At 40.8% G+C, this 19,992-nt stretch overlaps 1 protein-coding gene across 16 annotated transcripts in view; it reads right to left on the minus strand.

The window, feature by feature from the left end:
• Window positions 1–47: 47 nt before the first annotated feature.
• Window positions 48–19,992, minus strand: part of mapk8ip3 (mitogen-activated protein kinase 8 interacting protein 3) — a 29,723-nt gene continuing 9,778 nt past the window's right edge. For 2 of the 16 annotated variants that reach the window (XM_008416607.3, XM_008416606.3), the window contains 29 exons: window positions 19,317–19,368; window positions 17,889–18,120; window positions 17,691–17,793; window positions 16,711–16,829; window positions 16,095–16,106; window positions 15,683–15,700; window positions 14,822–14,879; window positions 13,821–13,973; window positions 12,743–12,791; window positions 12,363–12,514; window positions 12,134–12,190; window positions 11,875–12,042; window positions 11,331–11,490; window positions 9,418–9,468; window positions 8,549–8,635; window positions 7,912–8,061; window positions 7,632–7,797; window positions 7,321–7,518; window positions 6,457–6,634; window positions 6,239–6,358; window positions 5,879–5,959; window positions 5,685–5,752; window positions 5,439–5,587; window positions 5,134–5,305; window positions 4,924–5,037; window positions 3,771–3,809; window positions 3,213–3,377; window positions 2,345–2,491; window positions 48–1,743 (listed from right to left, as the gene is read on the minus strand). In XM_008416607.3, the coding sequence (XP_008414829.1) occupies window positions 1,616–1,743; window positions 2,345–2,491; window positions 3,213–3,377; window positions 3,771–3,809; window positions 4,924–5,037; window positions 5,134–5,305; window positions 5,439–5,587; window positions 5,685–5,752; window positions 5,879–5,959; window positions 6,239–6,358; window positions 6,457–6,634; window positions 7,321–7,518; window positions 7,632–7,797; window positions 7,912–8,061; window positions 8,549–8,635; window positions 9,418–9,468; window positions 11,331–11,490; window positions 11,875–12,042; window positions 12,134–12,190; window positions 12,363–12,514; window positions 12,743–12,791; window positions 13,821–13,973; window positions 14,822–14,879; window positions 15,683–15,700; window positions 16,095–16,106; window positions 16,711–16,829; window positions 17,691–17,793; window positions 17,889–18,120; window positions 19,317–19,368 (3,346 nt within the window). In that variant the 3' untranslated portion in view covers window positions 48–1,615. Of the gene's footprint in view, window positions 1,744–2,344; window positions 2,492–3,212; window positions 3,378–3,770; window positions 3,810–4,923; window positions 5,038–5,133; window positions 5,306–5,438; window positions 5,588–5,684; window positions 5,753–5,878; window positions 5,960–6,238; window positions 6,359–6,456; window positions 6,635–7,320; window positions 7,519–7,631; window positions 7,798–7,911; window positions 8,062–8,548; window positions 8,636–9,417; window positions 9,469–11,330; window positions 11,491–11,874; window positions 12,043–12,133; window positions 12,191–12,362; window positions 12,515–12,742; window positions 12,792–13,820; window positions 13,974–14,821; window positions 14,880–15,682; window positions 15,701–16,094; window positions 16,107–16,710; window positions 16,830–17,690; window positions 17,794–17,888; window positions 18,121–19,220; window positions 19,369–19,992 lie in introns of all 16 variants that reach the window. The other 14 variants (XM_081609847.1, XM_008416599.3, XM_017306166.2 and 11 more) reach the window with 11 other exon arrangements.

Here is a 19,992-nt window from a genome sequence, read left to right on the forward strand (position 1 = left end):
CCTCCTTTGATGCAAACAAAAAGAAACCCAGCACACACTCAAGGCGATTGCTTTCGGCACACAAATATGTTTTAATATTTAATCCACAGATAGAGATCAATGCACGAGTTTCCATACTGAACAAAGAGGATGGGCTTCAGTGCATCTGGACATTTACAGTTATCCCTGTACATAAAATAACAGCATGCCACTGTTTACCTGCTTCACACCAAAGCATCTGATCCACAGCCAATCAAAGAGGGAAATCTTTTAGGAACCGAAATATTAAACTACCAGTCTGATTGGATGTGGAAACGGTCTGACCTTTCACCTGTCTCAGACTGCTGCGGCTGCACCACATTATTTCCAGGATTTTTCTCACTGAACACGTCTGTGCCTTGAAAAATTACTAACCAGTCCACATTTTGTCACGTTACATCCATAAACTTTAACGCAATTGAAATGAGAGGCATGTATTTGTATTTAGCACCTTTTACTCTGATAATCCGTGATATAAATCCTGATAAACACCACTTGATTAGTAGAGAGAATTCACTTGTGTGTGTTTTTAATTTTCTTTATAAAATTACAGCTGTTTTGTTGTAAACTAATGTTGCATGTCACCCTGAAAGCACCATACCCACAGTGAAACATGGTGGTGGCAGCGTCATGCTGCGAGGTGGATGCTTTTGTTTAGCACAGACAGGGAAGAATCACCTAAAGTTAGACACAAGATGGATGAGAGGCTAAATAATGAGTTACTAATGATAAAATCCTAAATGTTTGCAGTGGATTTGCATTAACTCCCCCTTTTTACTCTGAAACCTTCAAATGAATTTGTTGCTTCATCATGTAAAATTCCAATAAAATACATTTATGGTCGTAACATGACAAGATGTAGAGAGCTTCAAGGAGCAAGAATAGTTTTTCAAGGCGCTGCATGTTTTCAATCGGGACCTAACCAGCAGGCTGTAAAGCATTTTAAGGGGGAAAAGAAATGTAATTTCTCAACTTATTCAACATTTACTTTCACTGGGACCAAATGTATTTTACTTTAACTTATATCATTGCATAAGAACTGTAAAATGTACTCTTATTTTGTTGTTGTTTTTTGAAAATGCAACTTCATCTCCCATCACATTGCTGTATCTGTTGCTCCCCTTTCTTGTTTTTGTTTTTAGATTTAAGTTTCCATAGATAGCGAACTTAATGGCAAAAATTATTAGGAGCTCTGGGCCCGATGCAACCGAGACTGAATATCGGAGATAAGGTGTGCTTACAGAGTGAGTATTTGATGGTTACAGAGGAGGGAGGTAGTTACAAGGCTTATTATGATGTTTACAAGGCCCTGTGGGGGACAGACACAGGATGGCAAGCAGATAACTAGGTCAAAGGAGGTACTTACAAGGCATTAAAGTTAAAAGGTGAAGGGGTCAGGGCGGGGTGTTTAATAGTTACAAGGAAAGATGCGCAGCTTGAAGGGTTTATTCTTTTTCAGAGCCAGAAGGGAACTTTTACATGACCGGGGAATAATTACAAAGTTTTAGTGGCTTGAAGCTTCTGGGGGTGCGGGGGAGGAGAGAGGGAGATTTCTTCAGTAAGATGTTCGGGTGTACTGCTAAAGCAGATTTAGGCGTCACTCTGGCACGTAGGAGACCTGCCAGACGATGATGTGGCTTCGCTCAGCTTTGCTCAAAGCAGGTTTCATCTGCGAAGCCCCACCGCCACTGTCACCTTCCTCCGTCTCATCATCCTCCCCATCACCTGCAGGAAAAACATAAAACCATGGATCAGGACACAATTATTCCTATAATTCATGAAAATAAAACGCCTCTTTGGTCAGTTAATTAGCTCACATATGACAAGTGACATTAGTACACAGAATTGGGTAACACTTTATTTGAAGTGTAACATGAAGGAGTCTTCATAAACGTTTATGACTGTTGTCATTAAGTGTCATTGGGTAAATTATGACATTTTTAATGCAAAGTATCACTAAAAGTTGCATTGAAAGGGCATTAAAATAACCATCTTTGTATTTTGGGGTAAATACTGACACTTAATGCAAAGTTGTACTAAAACTTGCACTAAAAGTCAATTAAAAGTGTCAACGTTGCATTAAAAGTGTCATTATTTACCGAATGGCACTTCGTGGACAACAGTCATATGCATTCATGAAAACTCCTTCATGTTCATGACAGGTGTTAAACCATGTTTATGTCAGTCTTATTCGCACCCCTTCAAATAAAGTGTTACCCAAAAATGTAGCTCTGAATAAAATGTTATTAGAAAAGTGACATCGTAGCTAACACCATGTATGTGTTTTACTAAGAAAACAGCAAATTGAGTGAAAGTTTGCGCCCACCTATGCGGAAGTCGATGTATCCCTCTCCTCCGCTCAGCACCAGCACGTTCTGAACGCTCTGCGCCTCCGTCTCTGTGGGCGCTGCGGTGCTCTGACCTTCGGAAGGACTGTCCAGAACGCTGCCGTTTAAGGTGGCCAAAACATTGCCTGTGCAAAAAAAAAAAAAAAGGAACAAGTTGTTAAATTGCATATATACGATAGTCTAGATTAGAAAAAAGTGATAATCTGTATTTTAAATCGAATTAAAAAATATCAAAATTGAGTTCTCCTTTTATGGAGGGCTTAAAATATGGTAGTATTGAAGATTCTTGTGGAGTTCCTCAAGACTATCATCTGGGCCCTGACTTGGTTTCAATATGTTACTTTTGAGGTTTAACATACTTTTATGTTTTATTAATATAAAAGCTATCAATTCTGTGCAAATGACATTAAGACAGGCAAAAGAAGCATCTAGGCCAGATTTTTAAACTCGCACAATCCAATTTAACAATCTAGGAATCTAATAATTTCAAATTGAGCTCTCAGTTGTGGATGGATGCTTTAAAATGTTCAGATTTGTGACACTGTTCTGTCCCTACTCCATGTTTATGTGGTGTACCTCAAGGCTCCACTCTGGGCTCTGTTTTGTTTTCAATATGTGTGTGGAGTTATTGGACTTTAAAGTGGCACTCATGCTAGGATGAAATAAGAATAATGCTAAAGTCATCAAATTTAGGTGACCTAAATTTCCTAACAGTGTTTAAATTGATATCAAGCTTCCTTTTATACTGTGTTGACATCTCTCATATCTCATGAACAAAAAAGTCACTGGAAGGTGGGTCAAAAAGCGGTTCATTAACCTGAACGTAAAGCCATGATCTATAGTTACCTGGTACGGATACGAAGAACTTGACAGCATCTCGGTGTCCATGGAAACACAGCTGCGCTTGGGCCATGGAGCAGTAGGGGATGAAGCTGCCGGTGCTCTTCTCAGAGCTGTCATCGCCGTACACATGGATCACACCGCCGGAGGACGTAGGAGACACTTTATTGGCTGATGGAGAAAGAGAGAGAGAGCATATTGGTGAGAAGGCAAACAGGAACTAAAAATCACACATGCAAAAATAAACACTTTAAACCCCAAAATAAAATGATAAATCAAAGACCTTGCATGCAGCAAATATGTTACACAGAGAAGATATATATGACAAAAAAACCCCGAAAAACTGTCATGCAAAGCATCTAATCAGTAAAATGTGACAATAAAAATCATTGAAGAACTTTTAGTGTTTCACAGTACAGTAATAAAACACAAGACTGCTGAAAGTATACCACCAACAAAAAGCATGTAAAATACCGCAGGTCTGCAGGGAAACATGAAGGGTTGACTGGGTGAGAACAGTTAGATCACAACAGCAGGAGGAAGGGAGGGAGCGCTCCCACTTACCCCTCAACCCCAGCAGCTGTCCCCGGTGAAGAACCACCGCTTTGGGGGGAGCAAGAAGAGGAAAGAGGGGCGAGAAAGAGGAAAGCAACAGAAAAAAGTTACGACCTAGACTGGGAGAAGGTTTCCAACCACTGAGGGAGAGAGGAGAGACGGAGGAGGGAGAAGATGCTAGGAGAAGAGCGGAGGAGTGGGAGTTTTTAGATAAAAAAAATAAATAAATAAAAAAAATCCAAAGAACCAGTTTAAGGAGTGATTTTTTTTTTGTTTGTTTGTTTTTTTGTTTTTCATATTTTCTGTTTTGTAGTGCAGTTAAATCCAAACTAACTTTCTAAGCAATTACTAAATAATTTGAACTAATATCAAGGTAAAGCCATCAACTTCAAATCAATTTGAAAAAACATAATTTCTTTATTATTATAAAAAAAAGATGCCCTGCGACAGACTGGCGACCTGTCCAGGGTGAACCCCACCTCTCGCCCGGAACGTTAGCTGGAGATGGGCACCAGCAACCCTCCCGACCCCACTAAGGGACAAGAGTGTAAAGAAAATGGATGGATGGATGGATGGATGGATGGATGGATGGATGGATGGATGGATGGATGGATGGATGGATGGATGGATGGATGGATGGATGGATGGATGGATGGATGGATGGATGGATGGATGGATGGATGGATGGATGGATGGATGGATGGATAAAAAAAAAGGCTACCTAAAAGTTTTTACAATGTAAACAGTATCAGAAAACATCCTTCTCACAAGGGACTATACAGCTTTTTATTTACGGTATGTTGTGATGTACCTGTGACGCACTTCTATTGCTTAATAGAGTAATTAAAATTTGTTTAATTAAGATTTTATGTAACAGACCAACACAAAGCAGCGCACAAATGAGATTTAAAAAAGCCGTTCTAAAACTTTTTAATAAATAATAATCTTTTGTAGTATGCATCTTCCAGCTTTGCACAATCTCAGTCAGATTAGTTAGAGAGCAAATTTTTAGGTTTAGATATAAGCTGATCTAAACCTGTCGTGATTGGCTATATTTTTGGGGTCATTGTGGTGACAGAAGATGAACCTTTACTTCTTGAGTCTTTCACAGATTTAACAGGTCTTCTTCTTCCATGATTCTCCCACTTTCTGTCGCACTTACTCTCTGTCAGCGGGATGGAGATGATCACGCCGTTTCCTGTCCCCACCCAGAGGCGGTTTCCACCAATCAGCAGGGCCGTGATCCGCACAAATGAGAAGCCCAGCTTGCCAGTACCTTACACCCAGAAAAAGGTGTTAAGGCTCAACATCAAATACTCCTGCAACGATAACTAAACTGTGTAAAACCTCCGTGAACCGAGCTTGGACTCACCCAACATTTTGCTGACGTATGGCTCAATGTCCACGTCCTGAAGGTGCTGGTGCGTGTGCGCGTGGTACAGACGCAGGGTGGAGTCTAAACGGATCGAGACCCACACGCCGTCTCCGATCCAGGCCAGCTGCCGCACCTGGCTCTCCCTCCGGGGGTGGGCGTCGAACGACTTCTACGTAGCAGCAGAGAACGGGAAACGGAGGGAATCATTAGAAAAAAGCAGCAGCAGCTGATCTACCGTAAGGCAAAGACTGAAGCTAAATGTTGGATTCAGTTGTTTAACAGAGGGATGTCCTGCCACTCACCTCGATCTGCATGCTTTTGGGCTGAATGACATGAATCTTGTTCTTGTAGCCGCACCAGACCTTGTCGTGGACGACCGCCATGCAGCGGATGGAGTGATGAGGCCGGCCAAGGTCCATGAGGTGGTAGTTGGACAGGTCCCACAGGCCGTCTGGGGACAAAAACACAGTGAAGCGAAGCCGCCGCGACAGACAAAAGCGTCTGGAGGCAGTCACACCAACATGAAGCAACAGTCAAGATGCAGACACCTTCTGATCGGTGGAATATGGCGAGCGTCCCGTCGGCGAGGGCGACCAGCACACGACCTTTCACGTGCCTGAAAGGAGGCAGCAGACGGAAACTGCTGAAAGACTGGAGAGAGACGCTGAACTCAGAGCAGAGAGCTGCAACTAAATGACATGTGGCTGCGATAAAAAGGGACGTGGAGGGACGTTTGACTTACACCAGACTGAGAACCGAGTCTTTGAGTTTGATGGAGTGGAGACACTTCTTCCAGTTTCCGACGGCAGAGTGGACATAAAGCCTTGGAGGGAAGCAAGAAGGTTAAAAGAGAAAACAGCTTTTCTTTCTGCTTTCTGCTATTTCTATTTCTATTCTATTTCTGTTTGTCTCGATACACACACACATAACTTTCTGACCGTTGTTATATTTTCCTTTCATCAAAACACATCAGGAAGTGTTGAGTTTACAATTTAACTTCTAGTTTTATTTTCTTATTTCATTTCATATAAAAAATAAATAAATAAAGCGCTTTATCTGAGTTATTGAAAAATAAAACCTCCTAAGAAGTAGATCTGCTCACCAGCCATTCTGCGCCCCGAGCCACATGGTGGGGGCCACGCTGGTGTAGTTTTTGGTTTCTTCCCCTCCTTCCTCAGACTCTGTGGGCTGAGACGACTCCTCTTTGGACTGGCCCGCGCTCCTGAGTGGACAGACACCATTCGAAGCCTCAACCCGGGCGCATATTGACAACGTTTTCCGCGGATCTGTCCGTGCAACGTGCAACTTTTGACTCCCCACCTGTCGTCCGCCGGACGAGGCTGAGGATCGGTGAAGACGTGCTCGGTGAAGGGCCCCGGGCGTCCGGACCCCATCTCCGCGTGGCTGGCCGTGGATTCGGAAACCTCCGTGGCCTCCGTGGCTTCCTCGGTCGACTGGGCGGGGTGAATCTTCCCGTTCGTGGGGGGAGCGGCGGGGGCTGCAGGAAAACACCAGAGAGATGTAGACACACAGTTTTATTTCCTCTGTCAGGTACAGAGCAACACTAAAATATTCACACCACTTGTCACATTAAAACACAGCAGGGTCAGAAAAGCTGATGAGAGTTGATGCAAAGATGGATGGAGCTAAAAGTCCAGTAAGTATTTTTAGTCTAGTTTCTAGTACAAATATTTTAGTACACTTGAAATAAGATAAAACTATCTCACAAGTAACTTCTCATCATGATATGAGATTACTATTGATGAAGAGTACTAGTTCCACTGACAGATTATTTCACATATAACTACTTCGTTGACTTACAACCAGTTTCTATATCATAATGTAAGCTAGTTTTGTCTTATTTCTAGTGTACTTTACTCTAGAAGTTGTACCAAAAATTTGTGTTTCTGCAGTGCAAGAAGACGGCTTCCGTCTTCTTGCACTGAATTAGGCACTGAATTAGACACTGAATTAGATGTCTGTCACACTTTTATTTATTTATCTGTCACATTTTAAAACCCTGGAATATTTTTCTCCTTTGCAAATACGTTCTGCTTTATGTTGATCCATTGAATAAAACCCCAGTAAAGTAGAACAAAGTCTGAGGCAGAAATGTGGCAAGATGAGGAAAAGTTAAAGCAGTTTGGAAACTTTTGCAAGACGCTGTATTGGGGATGAGCCCACCTTGTCCTTTGTCCACTATGGGCGTGTCCGTACGCGAGGAACAGTTGCTACGGGCAACGCTGCAGTTCGTGGCACAGCCAACCAGCGTGATGCCAGCCAACATGCCCTCCACGCCGCCCATGTCATCTCCTCCTCCTGCTCCTCCATCACCTGGATCCAACACGATTTCTCCTGCTGGATAATCACTCTCGCTTGCAGCTGGAGAAACCAGAAATGCACATGAGCAGCAAAAAACCCCCCCAAAAAACAACAACTTACTTTCACATTTAAATATGAAACAATCAGGCATAAAAAGGTGTTTTCTATTTGACCTGGCACACTGGAGATGCAGAGCACGTGTGCGTTGCAGACGTTGAACTGGTCGACCAGAGAGCCAGGCTGGTTGGCGTCGATGATGACCACTTTGCTGGCAGAGTGGGTGCTGGTGAGGATCCACACTCGACTGTTCATGCTGTCTGTCTCCTGGAGGTCCTTAGACTGAGAGACACAGGTGGAAAGATAAAAAACAATGGCGATCAAGTAAGAAAAAAAAAAAGGGTCACTAATGGTTTATTACAGAGGAAATAAAGCCATTAAAACACAAAGGGCTACCTTCCTCTTCTCTGGTGACGTGTTCTTCTTGTCCACTCGGTCCTCCTCAGTCTGCAGGGGGTCACCGCTGCCCGGTGGTGCTTTGGGTGGCGCCACCTCCTGGCTGCTAACTCTCCATCCTGTCAGGTCGACTCCTGCTGCGCACCACAACTACAAGCACAAATGCAAATGAAGAGCGAAGCACAAAACATTGTTGAATCTGCCGCAGTTTAAAGACGCAAGCAGAAAAAGTAAGAAATAAAAGAAACGGGCCGGGATCGAATAAGTTTATACTTTTACCCCCTTTTCAAACAAGTAGTCATCTAAACCGATATTATGATATTTGAATTGTGCATGTGAATATGTTTGAAATAAATAACTAAGCTAAACTAAACCTGGATCGGATTGACTTTTATTTTAGCTGTATCTTCTCTCATTTGTGGCCAACCCTTAGCGTCGAGATGAAGTCAGCTTTTTAAACATTTTAAGAAGTGACACGAAATAAGCTCCCAGTAAATATTGAGGCTTCCACATAATCAGACACTTTTTATACAATTTTTTCATCTTTAAGGTAAGAATAAGAACAGATGAAAAACGTAAATAAAGCATTCTTTGAGCATATGTACCCACTTGGCTCATTTCAGTGAAATCCTCTCACCTTCCTGTTGGGGTCTTTCTCCACCAGGGGGCGACAGTACACCGGAACAGGCACATTCTTCATGCGGTTATCCTCCTTCTCATTGGTCTGCAGGGAAAAGTGATGAGTCGTCAGGAGACAGGCATGGAGATTATATGTTTTGGTTCGCTCGTGGCATCTCGAAATCCCCTGAGCACTGACAAAAAAATTATATATATATAAAAAAGCCCAAAAAGCACCGTTTGATGTCACGATATACCCATGCTATCCATCACCGGGTGGTGTTATCTTTGTGTCTCCACCTCTGTCTGTAATGGTGAATATATCTGTTCATTGCTACAAAGAATTAGAGTCTAAGCTATGTTTGTGACAATGTTAATCCAATGTGTGTCAATATTTTTGAAATTAGATTAAGATTGAGGGATTTGAGCAGAAATTAAATGTTTATTCTAGAAGCCAGAACAGCTAAAAATGGAGAAATAAACAAAACACCACAGTCTCATCACTATAAAGTGCATTAGTTGCTCTTTTGTTTTATTTTTAGGTAAAACACCAAGATAAAACAGAGTTGTTAAGAAGTGTGTAAAGTAGGGCAGGTTGAGACAGACAGAGGTCAAAGGTAAAAAGGCTGCAAGGGGTAAGAAAGTCTTGTAGCAAATATCCAACCACATCATGCCTACAAATAAAACGTTATTGCTAAAACTTCATGCATTTCTGGAAGTTCGTTTGATCACAAATCCTACATTTGTGATTTTTCTCTTTCTTTTTTAATTTCAAAAATGTCTTTTTCTATAAGCTTCTGGGAGGGTCAGAGATTCAGGTGGGAGGTTAAAAACAGGAGGGGGGGAAGCCATGAAGGCGCATGCTGGCTCTCTGTCGGTCTCACTTGCCTGTTGTCTCTTCAGCGGGCTGTCCTTAGCGCCGTCCGTCTGACCGCCAGTCTGCGGGAGACCAGAGTTAGAGCCACCTGCCTACCAACACACCGGCCTTTTTCCAGCCAAGAGAATCGGACTCGCTCTGCCAGCAACACTTCAAGATACACTTGAAGCCAGACATTTATATACACTCTAAGACAAACTTTTTTATTTTTCCCTGTCTGACATTAAATCAGACTAAATCTTTCAGTTAAGTTAGGATGACTTTTTTCTTCTTTTTTTCGGTGATTAATTCTGATTTCTCCAAAATTTATATATTTGCTTAGAATTTGGCAGATTTACCCTTTAAATTGCAGGACTCAGGTTCAACATTTTAGGTTTCTCACAACAGTTTGCTGGGATTTTGGCCCATTCCTCCTGACAGAATTGATGTAACTCAGTCAGAATTAGGTCAGGGGTCTGTGATGGCAACTCCTAAATGTTGACTTTGTTGTATTTAAGCCACTTTGATTCAGATGTGAGGGCATTTGGGTAATTTTTCATCTGAAAAAGCTTTAGCTTCTTGACAGATACCGTGAGGTTTTGCGCTAACATTCCCACATGATGTTCTTTCTTCGTAATGAAATGTTTTGTGAAGTGCACCAGATCTTCCTGAAATAAAACATTCCCACAGCATACTGCCCCAAATGTAACATTTACAATACGGTCAAACATTGTAATGTAAGATTTGTCCCTGAATGTATTTATGTGTCATATTCTGAATGTTTTATGTTGTTTTTGATGACTTCTTCAGCCCGACTCACTGCAGTACTTTTTCTGACCTGAAAGAGGAAACGTTTCATCCAGTTTAAATCCAGACGGTGAGCTGGAACAGCTCATTTGGTTTTGGTGCACAGTGCATGTAAATATATGACTTCGTTGCACACTTGCATGCTTGAAAACCAAAGAGAAAAAAAAGTAGAAGAGTTCTGACTTCTTATTTCCAAGGGCAGGACAATTTCCAGGCTGATTTTTTAAAAAGCTAAGCTGATGATAAAGTTACTGTCCTTTTAAGAACCTTAAAAATGAGGTTAATTTAAGATTCTCGTGTATCTAAAAATAATTCCTTCACTTTATAAAGTTTACAAAGAAGGTTTAGGTCCCAGTTTCAGTCTCTCATGTCTGCCACTTGACACTTTACAGTAACGTGCAAGAGTCTTATGTTATGTTCTGTTTTCCTTTAGGTTGTGATTAAGATTTTACTGTAATCTTTTATTGTGGTCGTCATGCTTTCTTGAGGTCATTAGCTGCTCTTTCACTTTTCTTCAGTCTAGTTTTGAGCCATCGTCAGAGGGACGTTTTTTCTTCTCTTGTTGAAGAACTTAATTTGGCGCGAGGAGAGCGTTGGGTCTTTTCTGAGAACAATTCAAAAAACACCTTTTCCTCTTAGCACAAAGGCTGAGGCCCTCTCCTGTTCACTCTACAGGTTTTCTATAAAAACCAAATCTGAAGACTGAGACGAGAAAAAAAAAAAAAAAAACTGTTTCAAGATTTTTCTCTGTGATTTGGTTCGTTCTCCTCGTTGCCCGTGTGCAGAAACTTGCAGAAACTCGCAAATAAATCTGACTGATTTATCAAGATCACCGTCCGCCTGCCTCGCTTTAATGGTATGTTGTCTTGTTTTTTTCCATTTTGGGGAAAAGCTTGTCGCCTTTTCTCATTTTTGGATTACACCCTGTTCAACATGCTGTCATGTAACCAAACAGGACTGAAGATAAGTTGGAAAAACAGCCAAACTTCAGAAGACATGAAGAACTACCGATCATGCAGGATCTGAAATTGTTACAACAAATTCTTTGGGAATTAGACACAAGGAAATGATTGGACTTTTAAACCTCGGGAGGTCTCGTAGCCACAAACGTGGGGAGACCCCTGTGTGTGCGTTTCACCTGCTTGAGGCGAGATGGCACGCTCCAGCCACAGGCCTGCATGATGCCGTCGTCACGGCGCATGTGCTCTCGCACCTGCCTGTACTGCTCACGCCGCTGCTCTCGGCGCGCCATCAGCGCCGAGTCACTGAGGAGAGACGCAACACCGTTACTGGCCAGTCTGGAAGCAATCGGGGGCGGGGGAAGAAAGAGAGGGGAGAGAAGGCGAAGCGTTAGCAGCCTGGCCAGCCAGCAGCGAGAATCAGAGAAGAAGAAGAAAAGATGGCGAGAGGAAGCAGAAGCAAAGATGCTATTTCCTGTTAGGGAGCACTAGCTAGTGGTCTTGTTGGTCCTGAAAACTTTTTTTTTGTTTGTTTTTTTTACTTATGCCAACAACATTGTTGAACATACTTCTTCAGCTGCAGCCATTAGTTGCTTCTTGTCAAAAGGAGCCAACTACAGCAGAAGCGCTCTGACCTGCAGGCTGCTAGAAGCGAGCGAGCGTCCAGGTGTGCTGCAGAGTAAAACTGCGACTAAGTTAGTTTTTTTGGCTGCGTTCGCTCACTCTTCAGGGAAGAACTCCAGCGTGCGGTTGGAGGTGGAGATCTGGCACATGGTGTGGCTGCGCCGCTGGTTGAACGCCGGCGAGGGCGACTTGTAGTGGATGTTGACGCTGGAGTACGGGCGCTTGACGGGCGGAGGGCTGGACGATGAGCTGAAGAGGCGTGCAAAGCTTTGGGACAGAGAGATTTGTAAAATGATCTTCTTTAGCAGTTTGTCGTTTTTATTTCAGTCAATATTTCAGAATAAAAGCTGAAGCTTACAACTGCCAGATGGTGGACTTCTTCTTCTCCTGGATGGGAGGACTCTCCCTGGAAGCCCTGAGAGGAGAGAGGAGAGCAAGTTCATGATTTAAATAAATAGTTCAATTGAAAAATGGCATTAGGAGATTTCATAAAGTAACAAAATATGGAAGAAACAAATCAGATTTGTTTTTCTTTTAGACAAGAGAAGAAAAATTTGAGATGCTCTCAATTTTTCGTCAATAAGTACCTGATCATCTCTGTCCATCGCACCGCCTCCTGCAGCTCCATCAGCCTCTCTTTGTACTGGTTCCGCTCCATCAGCACACGGGCCATCTCCACCCGAGTGAAGCGGCGCCGCTGGGTCATCGACATGTCCCCGTCCTGCATGGGCGACGAAAACTGGACACGTAGGAGGAGAGTGCACTTTTACAAACCGATTTTTAACTAAAGGAAGTTACACCAGCGGATTCCCGTCTTTTGTTGTACCCTACGCAACCAAATAAATGTCATTAATGCACAAGCACTTGAAGTTCTGCTTTCTTTACTTTGGGGCTGCCAATAGCAGTAGAGGTACTGAACGTCGTGTGTAGGACGGGATTTAGGAGAGCAGAGGTTGAGTTTACTCACATCATCGCCAACTTCGTCTTTGGAGTCCCGGGATGCTTCCGCTCTTAACCTGAAGTCACAAAGCAACACACAGCAACTCAGTTACATAGAATAAAAATGATTTAATTTAGTTTTTAAATTAAACTATTATGATTAAATTATCATGATTTACAAAATCATCCATTTTCAATGGACTTTTAATGGAACTTTTAGAGCAACTTTGCATTTCAAGTGTCAGTATTTACCGAATGACACTTCATAACAACCGTCATAAACATTCATAAAGACTTCTTCATGTTCATGACAGATGTTATGTCATGTTTATGACAGTGTCATGTCAGTCTTATACACACCCCTTCAAATAAAGTGTTACCAAATAAACTACTGAATTTCAAGTAAACACCAAAAATAAAACCTCCTAAGAATATATATATATATATAAACTAACCAAACTGAACAAAATATTCAGTTTGGTTATTTGGTTATTTTTTTATTATTTTTTTTTGCTTTTAAAAATATCAGTACTTTTAATCTTCTCTCAGGTTGTGAACACCGTTTTTTGAAATCTACCTTTATATAAGCTTAATTTGCCTTAAACATTTAAATCCATCTTCATCTAAAGAAACTTCCTAGATAATCGCCCAAGTTCACAAAAATCATAAAAAAGACGTATGAAACTAGTGCTAGAAATATGATTATTCTGGAAAATGCAAGGACATGTGATTTAAATGTGCAGCGGTGCTTTGACATTTCAATTAATGTTGAATTTCTGCGTCTAATTAAACATGAACTTGGAAACCGAAAGTTTTTTTTGTTTTGTTTTTGTGGGTTTGAGAAAAACAAACAGAAACTACGAGCTTCACATTTGAATATGTTCCTCTTCCCTGTTATATTTGCACCCAGCAAGAGAAACAGGTATTTAACACTATCATGTTGCTTCTGCTGAGGCAAACCTGCTACTTTGTCCTCCCTGGGTTTTGGGTTTCAGGTCAACAGGTTCTTGTTGTGTACCAACTGTGGAGCTCTCCCGTCCTGAACTTTATCGCCTCTGAAACCTTTCAAAACAAACCTAAAACAAAAACAGAAAAGTTTCTCTCACCTCTTGATTTCTTCCTCCAGCTCCTTGATTCTGGCGTCCACCTTGTTCTTGGACTGCCTCACCGCCTCCAGCTCCTCCTTCAGCACCTCCTGCTCACTCGACAGCTCGTCCACTTTGGCGATAAGGTCGTTTTTTACAATGTTCAGAGCGTTTCTGTCAAGCAGCGGAGAGACAAGAAGGGTATTAAAACAAGCTGGCATTTGCTAATGTAATAGTACCTTCCACGTGTAACGTCTCAATCAGGTCAGGCTAGCATATCACTGAATATCCTTAACATTTATTTGAATAATCCAATTCCAAAATGAAAAAAAAATATCAACAGTGAATACGGAAAGTGTTTATTTCTAATCTTCTTGTGTTTCATTTTATACCATACGTTCTCCTTCCACTCAACTTTCCATATATATCCTATATTGCCTACGAATTGACAGCTTCTTTAACGATGTCCTGTTACGACTTAGTAGTCTTAGATTTTATTGGTGCTACAAAATATTAACATTTTATGAGAACTGAATTTGGGTTACAAGTTATATTTATCAAACAAATAGAATTAAATTTGCTGAATTTAATTCAGAAAATAGATCACCCTAATAAATAATAAATATATGTAATACACAAATGTCATTGTTTGAGTTGAGTTACTGATAACTACTGAATTATTTTATGATTAAAATAACTTTTTAATCTTACGTTTGGCAAATAGTTATTTACTTGTAGTCTTTAAAATTATCAAAATGTATCTTTCCCACTTTTTTGGCGTGTTTTTAGGTCTTTCCCATTTTGAAAATTAGTGAAAACTAGTCTATTTATGCCTCAGGGGAACAGGAAGTCAGGGATTAAGAATTAAAAGCTGTAGACCCTGACAAACCTTTAAAAAAATGAAGTAGATACCGCATAAAGACATTTCAGATACATTTTTAAGTCATGCCTACACTTACACAATGTCACACATTCATCCAATCAGAAAACTGATATGAATTAATTAGCAGGATCGTTCTTACTTGGTCTCTAGAAGCTGTTTGTTCTCCGTCAGAAGATTCTCCACCTCCTTTCCCATCCCTGAAACAGACACATTTATTTCTCTATCACTCGTCACAGACAATAAACAAAACCTGAGACAATAAATGATTCTTAACTAAAACCCCTTAATTTAGTTTGAAACATTTTATTATTCTTTTAAAATATAATTATGATAATTAGAAGTACAGTATATTTGTGGGATAAGATACAATCTTATGAAACATTCATAAATATTCCAGTCTACACACCAAAATATTGGCACTTCTGTCTTGTTATTATTTTACCCGAGCAGCTTCAACGACAATGTAAAAAGATTAATTGTTTGCTTTCTAAACCACACAACTTAGTAATGTCATGCTCTAGCTAACAGCCAAACAGTAATTTCTAATATAATTTAGAAAAAAGAAAAAAACAGCAGAAGTGAAAGCAGCGAGCACAATGTGAGAAAAAGCCAAGCTACAAGCTTTTGAAGCAAAAAATCTTGACAGAAACAGAACATCATGAATGAGGGCATGTTGGAGACAAACAAAAGACAAAGCAAGGAGGTTTCTGTGCTTTAACCAGCTAGTTTTAATGGAAAAAAGAATCAAAATGACCTATTTATATGTCCTTGCCCCTGGGAATAAAACTTTAACGTTGAGATGGTAATTAGGGACATCAGTCTTTAGCAGGCAGATGCTGCTATGATAATTTAGTTGGCAAATATGAAAAACTGTAGAGGTGTAATATGCAAAGGAGGCCAAAAAAAAGTACACAAAAAGAGACAAAAAACGGAAAAACGAGATGATATGTAAATAAGTCAGGAAGGATTTAACTAGAAAATGTGAGCGTCGACATCTTACCGAAGAAATCGTCACGGACTGCAGGCAAAAGAAGAAGAAACAGCAGGAGGAAGAGAAACAATTAGAGACAAGAAAGAAAAGGAAAGAAGTCGAAGAGAAGCATTTTATTGATTTAAAGTGAAGTCGAAGGAGTTTGTTAAAAATTTGTAATCTTGTCAAATCTTGACAATAAAGAATAAAAAGGGTCTAAATATTAGAATTTAAAAATAAGTCACAATGTTAGGACTGCTGATTTTGAAAATAATTGAAAAAAAAAAAAACACATAAAAGAGGCAAATTTAGATTTTTCCAGCAGCTTGAACAGGCAGTTCATTAAAATAATTGATATTTAAAACAAAATTTGGACAGAGTAAAGCCTCCTCTTTGGAAGATTAGTTTCGCATTTGAAGAGTACACTGGAAAAGATACGCACCTGAAAACTCGCCTATGGGAGTCACCAGCAGACGCACATGAAAGGAAGAAACAAAAAAAGAAATCGGTGAAAGGTCAACACGGGTCAAATTTCTCCCTGCTGCGGAAAATTCAAACAGTTTGAATAAGTCGCAAACAAAAAATCCCAGAAACAGAAACTGAAAGAAATATAGGTTTAAACTGGACAAACATCGAAGCTGAGAGAAACAATAAGATAAATAAATAATGACTGTGAAGAAATCGAGAATGAACCAAACGCCTTATATTTAATAAACCTTCCACTGTTTCATAATAAAAAAAGGGTGGAAAACAAGCAAGTTGGTACAACAAAGAAATAATGAAAATGAATGGACTGTTGGGGTTAACAGTGGCTGTGATCCAGTGTGTGATTTTGCACTTTTTTGTGGATGGCGCTGCAGTGAAGCATTTCTGCAGCTTTCCATGCAAAGAAAACCACATTCCCAGCCTCGCAAGAAGAATATTTCTCTGCTAAATCCAAGACAGCTGCTGCAACACGGCCATGCATCTGAGCAACAACAGAGTAATATCTCATTTTGGCCTGTTATGAAACATAAAACCAGAGACAATGCGACAGAAAATGAAATTGTTGGCCGTACCCAGCAGCTCTGCGCCGGCGTCAACGTCTCCGATGATGTCCGACTTTGCGTCTTTGATCTCGTGGTACAGTGAGTCCGTGTTGATGCCAAATGCCTCATTAACAATCCCTTGAGAAGGACTGGAGGGAGAAAAGTAATCAGTAGAAAAATAATAATTTTCCTTGGCCGTGTATACACAAAAAAATCCCTCTTATCAGTAACAACCCGACTGTTTTTTTTCTGGATCTTACATCAACGACTCAAGCATTTCTTCTTTAAGAGGAAAAACCTGGGCTAAGGCTTGTTTATTATTAAAAGACAAAAACCGTCCTGATGCAAACACGTACGCAGTGACATGCAAAAGCTTTCATGTCTCTAGAATTTTTTAAGATGTATTCACTAAAAACAAAATCCCAAATGAAATAAATAAAAATCCTTTAACGTATTTTGTGTGATAAACCAACACAATGAGCTGCACAATTATGACATGAAAAATGTGCTGTGTGTTTGTACCCAACTTTGTGGAATAATACTTTGAAAGTCCCCACTTTGCAACAGTTACAGTTTTTATTTTTTGGGATATGTCTGTTATCAATTTTCTACATACTAACAATTTTTCTGTTTCTGTTTTGTAAAATAACTCAAGCTCAGTCAGCTTGGGAAGAAGAACTCTCTGTATGTACATTTTCAGTTCATCCATGCATGGTTTCTCAAATTAAATTACGTCTGGACTCTGGACTTTGACTGGGCCACTATAACACAAGAGTACGTTTTGGTTCAGGCTGTTTGCTGATCATTTTATGCTTGGATTGAACAGTGATTCATATTTATGCTATTTCATAACCTAACCCTGCTCTCAACTTTTCCACAGTTTTATCTGTCTGGTGTGTTCTTTGATGTTCATGATGCTTAATTCAAACACACCTTTCAAATTTTTATTTGCAAAAAAAAAAAAAAAAACTTAAATAAATTGATTCTTAATAGCTGCTTTGGATTTTTACCTGTTTCCACCTCCATACACCCTGGAGTCCATTCCCATCTCCAGCTCTGGGGTGGAGTCGATTATTTCCTGAAATTCGGACCATTCGTCGCTGCTTCCCATACCTGGAGAAGAGTCGCACACACCAGCCGTTACGGCGTCTCTGCTGAACTGCAAGCGACAGCAGATGAGACGGGAGCAGAAGAAGACATCCTCTCACCGATGCTCACGTTCCTGGTTTCCTGGGAAACCTGCACCTCCATGTTGCGACTGAGACGCTTGGCGCCTTTCCTGCGGTTCCCGGTGCGCATCATGTCGAAGTCGTAGTGCGGGGGGAAGCCCTCGTTGATGGGGGTGACGGTGGCTGAGGGGACGGAGGAGGTGGGCGTGTTGGACTTGCTTCCTGTGCTGCTGGGTGTGGCTGCGACCGAGTCGGACTCCGATTCGTCCTCCTGGATGAGCGGCAGCAGAGACGGTGAACATGTTACGTGAGGATCATTACAAATATTTTTGGTTTTCAACTAACAGCTAGGAACACAAACCCCAATCTGATTTTTACATTAAGTTATTTTAATAAAATGAAAGTCCTGGAGCTAGTCCAGTATCTTAAAATAAAACTTTCTTAGGTTTAGTTGTCATCTTAAATCTTCATGAAAGCTCACAAATACGTAAAGATGAAGGCTGAACGAAAATCAACAAATGATGAATTAATATTGGTTTAATTTTGCATTTAGCAGCTTATGACCTGCAAACAAATACGGCTATCAAATTCAAATTGGTGCTTCCAGAAAAAAAAAATAAATCAACTAACAAGCTGTGAATAATCCAAGAGCATATTAAAGCAATGACTCAAGAGAGTTATAATAGGCTGCTTTTCTCATTTTCTGCAGTGTCTATCTGTGCCGTAATTCTAAAATGATTGTGAACAGGAACAATAATGTTGGGAATTTGTTGTGTTATAGCTAAGAAATGTTTTCGTTGGCAACTCTCCTTACGAATAAATACAATGTTCTTTGCTATATCTCGGATAAGAGTTAAAGTGCTGGATGCCAATTAAAACACAGCATTGACCGAAGTCCACTTAGAACATTAAGGATTATCTTTAAGGGTTTTTATTTTACCTTAGTCGTTTCTTTTCTGGCCAAACCAACAAAACATTCACACATTTTTAAATTAAAAGCATAAAAAAAATGACTACATGTGTACGAAAAGTGTAGCACCACGACACATGGTGGAAGCCCCACAGTAAAACAATCACACAGTTACAAAGAAAACGGCACGAAAACGACGCAAATAAAACTTGACCCCTGCATGCTTGAGTCAATGTTCATAAACATACAAATTAGACTTTTAAAGTAGCAGATCGGATTTTATGGCTGATAAGGCTGAAAACTTTTCTTTCTCTTTGAGCGACACAAGCAGGCGTGGGAGGAGCGGTGAGAGAGCAGCAGTGATGCTGGCCCCTCCGTCCTCCACTTCCCCGGCTGTTGACAGGGAGCTGTGGACGAGGACAGGGCCGTACGTCCCCCCCACCCCTCCCCGTCTGTCCCACCTGAGAGGCGGAGCTGAAGGTGGAGCGGCCGAGCTCGCTGACCTGCCAGATGTCTTTCCCGGGCATCATCCTAGCCCCCCCGTGACCCCCACGTACCATGCCCTCGCCACCAGGGTACAGGCTCAGCGACGGCGGGCGCTCCGCTTTGCTGCGGGTGTAAGGGGAAGAGAGAGAGAGAGGGAGAGTCATGTGAGACTGTGCTGGCGCCTTGCAAAAGCAGTCCGTCTACTTCAAAGCTCGCCGTGTTGCAACCACAAACTTCCAGCTGCGTCGTTAAGGTTTCACGAGACAATTCATAAATATGAAGTGCAATCTGAAAAGTGTGGCTTGCATTTCTAGTTGCCATATGTCAAACTGGTTTTCATTTTCGTTTAGGGCCGCAACGAAATCAAGAATGTCTTTAAAGGGCCGCTTGTGCCAGGATGCATTGGTAACAAGCTGTTAATGAAATAGAGAGCTGGCTTTACTCAATTTGTACTTCTTGAGACAAAATAACACTGAGCATCTTTTCACACTGATTGATTTCTATAGAAACAAAAGCTGTTTTGATCTGACTGCTGTCTTGAAGTTGTATTTCTGTGACATCCTGAGGTCCAGAGGGAAACAAACATTGCTACAGCAGGCCGTAAGTTTGACACATTCACTTTAAAATAAACATTTTTAAGACTTGTCTCAGATTCTCGCTTCAGAAAACTAATTGTAAATTACTCAAACTTTTTCAGCTCTATTATTTTAACAAAATTTCACATCAGTAGTGATTTACCTCACAGTT

Source organism: Poecilia reticulata, chromosome 8, assembly GCF_904066995.2.
Source record: "Poecilia reticulata chromosome 8, P_reticulata-male-v2, whole genome shotgun sequence".
NCBI classification, from domain to species: Eukaryota; Metazoa; Chordata; class Actinopteri; order Cyprinodontiformes; family Poeciliidae; genus Poecilia; species Poecilia reticulata.